General features: G+C 37.5%; 1 protein-coding gene across 2 annotated transcripts; it reads left to right on the top strand.

Moving 5' to 3' along the window:
• The first annotated feature begins 102 nt into the window (after positions 1-102).
• LOC138333236 (zinc finger CCHC domain-containing protein 9-like) lies at positions 103-10,873 on the top strand. Of its 2 annotated transcripts, none has more exons than XM_069281480.1 (6): positions 103-162; positions 5,131-5,413; positions 8,805-8,949; positions 9,225-9,317; positions 9,732-9,803; positions 10,710-10,873. In XM_069281480.1, exons 2-6 carry the CDS (start codon positions 5,162-5,164, stop codon positions 10,832-10,834), a joined length of 687 nt encoding a protein of 228 aa, XP_069137581.1. In that variant the 5' UTR covers positions 103-162; positions 5,131-5,161; the 3' UTR covers positions 10,835-10,873. The 2 variants fall into 2 exon arrangements, with proteins under 2 accessions (XP_069137581.1, XP_069137582.1); XM_069281481.1 differs by lacking the exon at positions 103-162 and adding an exon at positions 186-283.
• The last annotated feature ends 204 nt before the right edge of the window (positions 10,874-11,077 follow it).

Genomic DNA, 11,077 nt, shown 5'->3' with positions numbered 1-11,077 from the left:
CATGACCATAATTTGATATAGCAAAATGAATTATCTTTGTACGGCCTGAAATGGATCTTACTTTCCGAATGATCCGGGCAATCCGGAAAACTTGTAATCCTGATTTTAGTGTTAGCCAGCGGATGTAAAACGTGAAACGTGAACCTACTTTCATCTTCGACTGTAAGTTTCTGTTAAAGACACCAAACCGAACTGTTATTGCCATCTACCAGCTTAATTGTTTTGTTTTATCTTGGATTTATAGACAGGAACACGTTTCGAGATTCATTTTCAGACTTAGACCGTAAGACCCATTTCAGCCTGTCAGCTGTTCAGCAGGTTGGGCACAACCACAGGGCCATGTTCCATGTACATAGTTTCTATATGATATTTTATATGTATTTCTAGCTATTTTTTTCTTATAGAAACTATACATGGCCCTGTGGCACAACCCTGCATATGGATACTCAGTAACAGTTATACCCATTTGAGTAATAGCTATAGTTACAGTACCTGTTTGAGGTTTCTGTGTTGAGTTTCCCCAAATAAGGAATTCTGTGAAAGAAAAATGCCTGAAGTTGTTTGAAATTTTTTGTTATGAAAAAAGGACGCAATAATTTTAACTTGGCACCATTTACTATGGGTTTCATGAAATTTCAGGAGAAGCGGAATAATTGCAATTTCAGGGGGTTCTTTTCTAATCTAATGTAATTTAGCCCAAATCAGGCGGTACCACAGCTAGACTTAACCAACCATCCTAGGCTGTTTTCGTTTATTCGGAACAACCGGTTCGACCATTTATTAAAGTAATTATTTCTAGTATAAATCCTGACAGACCTGCGGCTTTTGATACTGGTCTGTGAGGGCTTTATCAAGGCTCGCCTGAAAACAATATAAAATCACCAGGTCTGTCTTTAATTCATAAACAAACAACTAGCAGTCAACCGCATAATTGAAAACGGCCCTGATGACTATACAATTTAGTCACTGGAGAACACATAAATTGTCATCTTACAACAAAGTGAGACAACTGAATTTGATATATCATACACAGAAACAGAGTCTTAGATCAGTGGCATTCTAAAAATTATGTCGCCCTTTTTTGATAATAACTTTTAAAACAACATTATGTGTTTTCCTTTCACAGGAAAAACTGCCATTGATTATAAGGCCTAAAAAAAAAATATGTATGTTTCAGGTACCCCTACCTACCCTAGTTTTGACTTCCGACCCTAGCTATTTTATCACACTTTTTTGCTCACCTGGTCCAAAGGACCAAGGTGAGCTTATGGGATACCGCAGCGTCCGGCGTCCGGCGTCCGTCAACAATCGACTTCTTCTCCATAACCGCCGGTCGGATTTCAACAAAATTTGACTGGTAGCATCCTTATGGGCTACTAACTGAAAATTGTACAAATGATGGGGCTGACCCCCCGGGGGCCTGAGGGGCGGGGCCAAAAGGGGTCAATTTGGCTATTTCCATATAAACGACTTCTTCTCTGAAACTAAGCATGAGATAGCACTCATAATGCAATTGTAGTATCGTTATAGGGTGGGGATTCAAAATTGTTCAAATGATGAGGCTGACCCCCGGGGGGCCTGAGGGCCGGGGTCAAAAGGGGTCAATTTGGCTATTTCCATATAAACGACTTCTTCTCTGAAACCAAGCATGGGATAGCACCCATAATGCAATGGTAGCATCCTTATAGGGTGGGGATTCAAAATTGTACAAATAATGGGGTTGACCCCCCGGGGGCCTGAGGGGCCGGTTTAAAAGGGGCCAATTTGGCTATTTCCATATAAACTACTTCTTCTCTGAAACTAAGCATGGTATAGCACCCATAATGCAATGGTAGCATCCTTATAGGGTGGGGATTCAAAATTGTGCAAATGATGGGGCTGACCCCCCGGGGGCCTGAGGGGCAGGGTCAAAAGGGGTTAATTTGGCTATTTCCATATAAACGACTTCTTCTCTGAAACTAAGCATGGTATAGCACCCATAATGCAATGGTAGCATCCTTATAGTGTGGGGATTCAAAATTGTGCAAATGATAGGGCTGACCCCCCGGGGGCCTGAGGGGCGGGGTCAAAAGGGGTCATTTTGGCTATTTCCATATAAATGACTTCTTCTCTGCAACTAAGCATGGTATAGCACCCATAATGCAATGGTAGCATTCTTGTAGGCTGGGGATTCCAAATTGAGCAAATGATAGGGCTGACCCCCCGGGGGCCTGAGGGGCGGGGTCAAAAGTGGTCAATTTCCATATAAATGACTTTTTCTCTGCAACTTAACATGGGATTGCGCTCATAATGCAATGGTTACATCCTTATAGGGTTTGGATTCAAAATTTTGCAAATGATGGGGCTGACCCCCCGGGGGCCTGAAGGGTGGGGTCAAAAGGGGTCAATTTGGCTATTTCCATATAAACGACTTCTTCTCTGCAACTAAGAATGGAAGAGCACTTATAATGCAATGGTAGCATCCTAATAGGGTTGGGATTTGAAATTGTACAAATGATAGGGCTGACCCCCGGGGCCTTAAACGGCAATAGATGCGAGGTCAAAAAGGTCAATTAGGCTACTATTTTCATATAAATTATTTTGTCTCTGAACCTATGTATTGGATAGCATATTTTGTATGGTATCAATAGCATCATTGTATGGTTGTGATTCAAAATTAAACTTTGGGAGTCAATTTTGCTTATTTTTAGCTCACCTGGCCCGAAGGGCCGGTGAGCTTATGTCATGGCGCGGCGTCCGTCGTCCGTCGTCCGTCGGCGTCCGTCGGCGTCCGTCTGTCCGTCAACATTTCCTTTAAATCGCTACTAGTCCTAGAGTTCTGCATGGAATGTAACCAAATTTGGCCACAAACATCCTTGGGGGAAGGGGAACAGAACTTGTATAAATTTTGGCTCTGACCCCCCGGGGGCAGGAGGGGTGGGGCCCAATAGGGGAAATAGAGGTAAATCCTTTAAATCACTACTAGTCTGCATGGAATGTAACCAAATTTGGCCACAAACATCCTTGGGGGAATAAGAACAGAGTTTGTTTAAATTTTGGCTCTGACCCCCCAGGGGCAGGAGGGGTGGGGCCCAATAGGGGAAATAGAGGTAAATCCTTTAAATCACTACTTGTCCTAGAGTTCTTCATGGAATGTAACCAAATTTGGCCACAAACATCCTTGGGGGAAGGGGAACAGAACTTGTATAAATTTTGGCTCTGACCCCCCGGGGGCAGGAGAGGCGGGGCCCAATAGGGGAAATAGAGGTAAATCCTATAAATCGCTATTAGTCATAGAGTTCTGCATGGATTGTAACCAAATTTGGCCACAAACATCCTTGGGAAAAGGGGAACAGAACTTGTGTAAATTTTGGCTCTGACCCCCCAGGGGCAGGAGGGGCGGGGCCGAATAGGGGAATTAGAGGTATATATTCTCATTCCTTCAGAAAAGAAACAATGAACCTGTATTCAGAACATTACTTGGCATTACAAACCAGGTGAGCGATACAGGCCCTCTGGGCCTCTTGTTCTAATTGTCAGAGTCTTGTGATAATTACTAACAAAAAACCAGGTGAGCGATACAGGCCCTCTGGGCCTCTTGTTCAAAACCAAAATGTTGTGTATGAAGTTTTCAATTTAGATTTTTACACATGCTTTAAGTTTATCCAGATAAAGTTCAATTACGAAAATAAAAGACTTCTAGCCAGCCTAAAACCTGAAAGACAACTTACATGTATTATTAAATTACTTTTTAATGTAGTTATAAAGCCACTAGACCCCTCCCTCACCCCTTCTAAAAAAATAAAATTAAAAAAAATCTGACCTGCACTATTTTTTACAGTCATGTAACCTGAAACACACATAAAAAAATTTTTGGCCTAAGCTACATGTGTAAAAGCATTGAAATAGAACGAATATGTGTACCCTACTATACCTTCGGCCAGGTAAAAAATGGTGCAGGCCTTTGTGTCCTGGTGGAGCACTGCCTCTGAAAATCACTCGGGCACACTTATGTCATGGCGCGGCGTCCGTCATACATCCGTCCGCCCGTCTGTCAACATTTAATTTAAATCACTACTAGTCATAGAGTTCCGCATCGATTGTGACAAAATTTGGCCACAAACATCCTTCGGTGAAGGAGAACAGAACTTGTATAAATTTTGGCTCTAACCCCCCTGGGGCAGGAGGGGCGGGGCCAAATAGGGGTAATAGAGGTAAATCCTATAAATCGCTACTTGTCCTAGAGTTCTACATGGATTATAACCAAATTTGGCCACAAACATCCTTGGGGGAAGGGGAACAGAACTTGTATAAATTTTGGCTCTGACCCCCCGGGGGCAGGAGGGGCGGGGTCCAATAGGGGAAATAGAGGTAAATCCTATAAACCGCTACTTGTCCTAGAGTTCTGCATGGATTGTAACCAAATTTGGCCACAAACATCCTTGGATGAAGGGGAACAGAACTTGTATAAATTTTGGCTCTGACCCCCCTGGGGCAGGAGGGGCGGGGCCCAATAGGGGTAATAGAGGTAAATCCTATAAATTGCAACTTGTCCTAGAGTTTTACATGGATTGTAACCAAATTTGGCCACAAACATCGTTGAGGGAAGGGGAACAGAATTTGTATAAATTTTGGCTCTGACCCCCCCAGGGGCAGGAGAGGCGGGGCCTAATAGGGGAAATAGAGGTAAATCATATAAATCGCTACTTGTCCTAGAGTTCTGCATGGATTGTAACCAAATTTGGCCACAAACATCCTTGGGGGAAGGGGAACAGAACTTGTATAAATTTTGGCTCTGACATCCTGGGCGCAGGAGGGGCGGGTCCCAATAGGGGAAATAAAGGTAAATCCTATAAATCGCTACTTGTCCTAGAGTTCTGCATGGATTGTGACCAAATGTGGCCACAAACATCCTCGGGGGAAAAGGAAAACAGAACTTGTATAAATTTTGGCTCAGACCCCCTAGTGGCAGAAGGGATGGGGTCCAATAGGGGAATTAGAGGTAAATATTCAAATTCCTTCAGAAAAGAAACAATGAACCTGTATTCAGAACATTACTTGGCATTACAAACCAGGTGAGCGATACAGGCCCTCTGGGCCTCTTGTTTGAGAATCCATTGTTGGTTACAACCTGTGTTTTGTTTTATTCAGGTCATGAATTAAAAGTGTAAAAGTTGTAAACATGACAAGGTTTGCTCGAGGTGGAGCTGAGAACAGCAAACGCCCATTGGACGCCACACCATGGAGAGAAATGAAAGGCCAAAGTTCACATAGCCAACATAAACATAATGTTAAAGGCAAAGAACACAGGTCAAGTCATGAAAATTTAAAGGTCAGAGGTGAAGATGAAAAAGGATTGGTATTAGCTCTCAAGAAAGAGACTCGGAGAGAAGACAGAAGATTGAAAAGGATAAATAAACGTAAAGAGGAAAAGGTAATTATAAGGGCTCAAAATAAATAACATAAGTCATAGAGGCTGTAGAAATACAGTCAAACCTGTTTTAAGTGACCTTCCAGTGGAAGTTCAAAATAAGGTCGCAAAAGACATGTGGTCGTTTAAGACTGGGTCAATAATGAAAATAGTTACGTACCAGATGCAGGGTGAATTATAGAATGCTCCATTGGGACGCATAATTAAGGCCTACGTCATGATTTACATGTGAAAATTGAATGTTTTACTCACCGATGTATTAAAGTTATACATCAGAATAATCTAGGTAAAAGTGTCTAAAAATAATAATAATATCAACTGTAAATACGACAAAGATGAATATAATTACATACCAGAAACATGATCAATCCCAAAATGCTTTAATTCACTGAAAACCGGCCGACTGAAGCATAGCTGTTTACAATGACAACAAATGCCAGACTCAATTTTGCTTCAGATTTCTGCAGTATCGTTATCAAGAAAAAAGTTATATAACCATCAAAAATGATGAAATATCAAATACACCAGTGATTTATATTATTTTTATATCATGTATGTTTCATAAATGTCTGTAGACAGTGATGAAACAATGTTGTAAACGACTGCTAAAATTGCATACGTGTGACACATATGTTGGCAAACAGGTTATTTCCCGGAATTCTATGAAATCATTTCGCTGTGTTTTCAATGAAATAATTGGCAATCAAGTTTATACGCGTATATTTCAAATAATATAGGATACAAAAGTTATCTTATAATCATCATTCTGTCGTAAAACATTGCCTAATCGATATTTGCTCATTGCAGTTAAACCCTTGTTGACTACGCTTGGCAAAGTTTAACAAGGTTTTACTGTATATAATCAGATACAACTGACAAGGTGTAACAAGGTTTTACTGTATATAATCAGATACAATTTACAAAGTGCAACAAGGTTTTACTGTATACAATGAGATACAATTGACAAGATGTAACAAGGTTTTACTGTATACAATGAGATACAATTTACAAGATGTTACAAGGTTTTACTGTATATAATGATATACAACTGACAAGGTGTAACAAGGTTTTACTGTATATAATGAGATACAATTGACAAGATGTAACAAGGTTTTACTGTATATAATGAGATACAATTGACAAGTGTAACAAGGTTTTACTGTATATAATAGATACAATTGACAAGATGTAACAAGGTTTTACAGTATATAATGAGATACAATGACAAGTGTAACAAGTTTTACTGTAATAATGAGATACAACTGACAAGGTGTAACAAGGTTTTACTGTATATAATGAGATACAATTGACAAGGTGTAACAAGGTTTTACTGTATATAATGAGATACAACTGACAAGGTGTAACAAGGTTTTACTGTATATAATGAGATACAACTGACTAGGTGTAACAAGGTTTTACTGTATATAATCAGATACAATTGACAAAGTGTAACAAGGTTTTACTGTATATAATGAGATACAATTGACAAGTTGTAACAAGGTTTTACTGTATATAATGAGATACAATTGACAAGGTGTAACAAGGTTTTACTGTATATAATGAGATACAATTGACAAGGTGTAACAAGGTTTTACTGTATATAATGAGATACAATTGACAAGATGTAACAAGGTTTTACTGTATATAATGAGATACAATTGACAAAGTGTAACAAGATTTTACTGTATATAATGAGATACAATTGACAAGTTGTAACAAGGTTTTACTGTATATAATCAGATACAACTGACAAGGTGTAACAAGGTTTTACTGTATATAATGAGATACAATTGACAAGGTGTAACAAGGTTTTACTGTATATAATGAGATACAATTGACAAGGTGGAACAAGGTTTTACTGTATATAATCAGATACAATTTACAAAGTGTAACAAGGTTTTACTGTATATAATGAGATACAATTGACAAGATGTAACAAGGTTTTACTGTATATAATGAGATACAATTGACAAGGTGTAACAAGGTTTTACTGTATATAATGAGATACAACTGACAAGGTTGTAACAAGGTTTTACTGTATATAATGAGATACAACTGACAAGGTGTAACAAGTTTTACTGTATATAATGAGATACAATTGACAAGATGTAACAAGGTTTTACTGTATATAATGAGATACAATTGACAAGGTGTAACAAGGTTTTACTGTATATAATGAGATACAATTGACAAGGTGTAACAAGGTTTTACTGTATATAATGAGATACAATTGACAAGGTGTAACAAGGTTTTACTGTATATAATGAGATACAATTGACAAGGTGTAACAAGGTTTTACTGTATATAATGAGATACAATTGACAAGGTGTAACAAGGTTTTACTGTATATAATGAGATACAATTGACAAGGTGTAACAAGGTTTTACTGTATATAATGAGATACAATTGAAAAGGTGTAACAAGATTTTACTGTTGATAACGAGACACAGTTGACAAGGTGTAACAAGGTTTTAGTGTATATAATGAGATACAACTGACAAGGTGTAACAAGGTTTTACTGTATATAATGAGATACAATTGACAAGGTGTAACAAGATTTTACTGTATATAACGAGACACAGTTGACAAGGTGTAACAAAGTTTTACTGTATATAATGAGATACAAATTACAAGGTGTAACAAGGTTTTACTGTATATAATGAGATACAAATTACAAGGTGTAACAAGGTTTTACTGTATATAATGAGATACAATTGACAAGGTGTAACAAGGTTTTACTGTATATAATGAGATACAATTGACAAGGTGTAACAAGTTTTACTGTATGATAAATGAGATACAATGACAAGGTGTAACAAGGTTTTACTGTATATAATGAGATACAAATTACAAGATGTAACAAGGTTTTACTGTATATATAATGAGATACAATTGACAAGGTGTAACAAGGTTTTACTGTATATAATGAGATACAATGACAAGTTGTAACAAGGTTTTAATGTATATAATGAGATACAATGACAAGGTGTAACAAGGTTTTACTGTATATAATGAGATACAAATTACAAGATGTAACAAGGTTTTAGTGTATACATATAATGAGATACGATTGACAAGGTGTAACAAGATTTTACTGTATATAATGAGATACAATTGACAAGGTGTAATAAGGTTTTACGTATATAATGAGATACATGACAATGTGTAACAAGTTTTACCGTATATAATGAGATACAACTGACAAGGTGGAACAAGGTTTTACTGTATATAATGAGATACCATGGACAAGGTTTTAGTGTTAATAATGAGATAAAATTGACAAGGTGTTGCAAGGATTACTTTATATATAATGATATACAAATGACAAGGTGTAATAAGGTTTACTGTATACATATAATGAGTTACAACTTATGTGTTTTTTTTTCCTCACCAGGTGTGCTATAATTGTCGAGGAACTGGTCATGCAATGTCCGAGTGTCCGGAATCAAAGAAAGATATTGAGCAAGGAACCGGCATCTGCTTTAAGTGTGGGTCAACAGAACATGCATCCAGCAAATGTCGACTTAAACTTCCCGCAGGTAAACAACCAATAAAGCTTAATTGTAATTGATTTCTTTGTGCTTAGAATGGTGGTGGTCTTACTACAACACAATGGAGAAAAACTTACTTGCAGCAAAGAAAATGCATTTTATCAATTGTATTTCACTGCAAAATTGTTATAATGTTATATTCATTACCAAGTAAAGTAATTGCCAAAAATGTCAATAAGATCATATTAATGAATTTAGGTATTTATAACATCGCATAGTGACCTGTACTTTAATCAAATTGTTATCATACTGTTTGTTAACAGGAAAGTTTCCTTATGCCAAGTGTTTCATATGTGGAGAGATGGGACATTTATCAAAACAGTGCCCAGATAACCCTAGAGGGTTGTATCCGATGGGTGAGTAATATAAAAAGTGCCCAGATAACCCTAGAGGGTTACATCCGATGGATGTCATGAGTAATATAGACAGTTTATAGATAACCCTAGAGGGTTGTATCCAATGGGTGAGTAATATAGAAAGTGCCCAGATAGCCCTCTAGGGTTACATCCGATGGATGAGTAATATAGACAGTTTATAGATAACCCTAGAGGGTTGAATCCGATGGATGAGTAATACAGACAGTGCCCAGATGACCCTAGAGGGTTGCATCCGAAGGTTGGGAAATATAAACATTATTCAGACAATCCCTGGGAATTGTTTGTAATAAATCAGTTGTATACACTTTGTCCACATTCCGGAAACCTATGGTCATTGTATCTTTTAAACCTAAATGAAATACAGATGTTTTAATTTGGTTCTGTTTTGATAAGGTGGATGCTGCAAGATCTGTGAGTCTGTGGAGCATTATGAGCGAGATTGTCCAAACAGACAGGAACAGCCAGGTATGTTATATTCCCAAATTATAGGCCGATGTCTATAGAACTCACTTAATCTTAAAGTTAATGATTGTGCTGTCTTTGTAAGCTGAATTAGTTGTATAGTTTCAAGATCCTAGTCTGATTATGAAATGTTGTGCACAACAACTAAAAACAACGTTTAAGTCAAAATTGGGCGTACACATGATACAATTGTCTACACATTAATTTTAAGTATACCTACCCACTGCAACGAAGTTAAGGGGGTGTACTGGAATCGGGCTATCCGTCTGTCTGTCTGTAGATACAACTTTGTCTGGTGAACTCCTCCTGAACTACTTGACAGCTTTTTATAAAAACTGGTACACAGAATCCTGACATAACGGGGAACTGAGTTAACTGTAAAGGGTTGTGCAATGTCCCGTATTAATTGAGTTTTTACTAAATTTGGGCAGCGTCGTCCATTATGGCGGCAGTTCTCGTCGTCCACTCTGGCGACAATTTTCGTAACTTTAAAAATACCTATTTCGTGCAATAAAATTTTGGCGCTATATCAATTTTAAAGAAGTTAATACAACTTTAATTTTTAATTTTAATTTATTAGTATTTTGCTGTGTTCATACCTTAAAAATACAATTAGCACAATGATCCTATCTAAATATCATATAATATTTCGACCCAAAATCCGATATTCTACCATAACTCTGCCCAGCTTAATTGATCTTATATAAAAGGTAGTTGTTACGTAGTTACTGGCAATGAGTCGGTTATCGTCCGAGTAACTCTTTCTCTTCATTAAAAATTGCTCAAACATCCACTACCAGACCATAAGTGTTAAAAAGGACCTAAATAGGATTATCTAGTTAATTTCCGATAAATTGTTACCAATAAAAGGGTATTTGTCGTATTGCTAAATTACTATTTTCCCTACAGATGAAGACAGACTAGACCTCTTGTTGACATGGAAACCTGGCACAAGTGCAGACGAGGAAATATCATTTCACAGACCTAATCCTCCTCCAAAGAAAAAAACTGGGCCAAAACTTGTCAAATTTTAATGTTCAGTTTGTATTGATTAAAATTTATATTATTTATAATTTTTCTTCTGGTCGTGTGTTCAGAAGTCGTAACTGAATAGGAGGTATATCATAATTTTGACTTGGTATGCTGATGAAACACAGATACAGACCTTAAACTGGAAGGGTTATTCGTATCTGCATTAGAAGCTTCGTAGGATAGACCGGACACAACAGAGAGGAACAGACATTGACACTCTTCCTCTTTGATAACGAGGGCAAAAC

Source organism: Argopecten irradians, chromosome 10, assembly GCF_041381155.1.
Source record: "Argopecten irradians isolate NY chromosome 10, Ai_NY, whole genome shotgun sequence".
Lineage (NCBI taxonomy): Eukaryota > Metazoa > Mollusca > Bivalvia > Pectinida > Pectinidae > Argopecten > Argopecten irradians.
Note: the sequence above shows the minus strand (reverse complement) of the source record. Positions and strands in the feature narration are given on the sequence as shown.

Coding starts and splice junctions, on each gene's coding strand:
- LOC138333236 (XM_069281480.1), top strand. CDS start 5,162: ATGACAAGGTTTGCTCGAGGTGGAGCTGAGAACAGCAAACGCCCATTG. Junction 8,950..9,224: donor TCGACTTAAACTTCCCGCAG/GTAAACAACCAA, acceptor GTTTGTTAACAG/GAAAGTTTCCTTATGCCAAG. Junction 9,318..9,731: donor TAGAGGGTTGTATCCGATGG/GTGAGTAATATA, acceptor TGTTTTGATAAG/GTGGATGCTGCAAGATCTGT.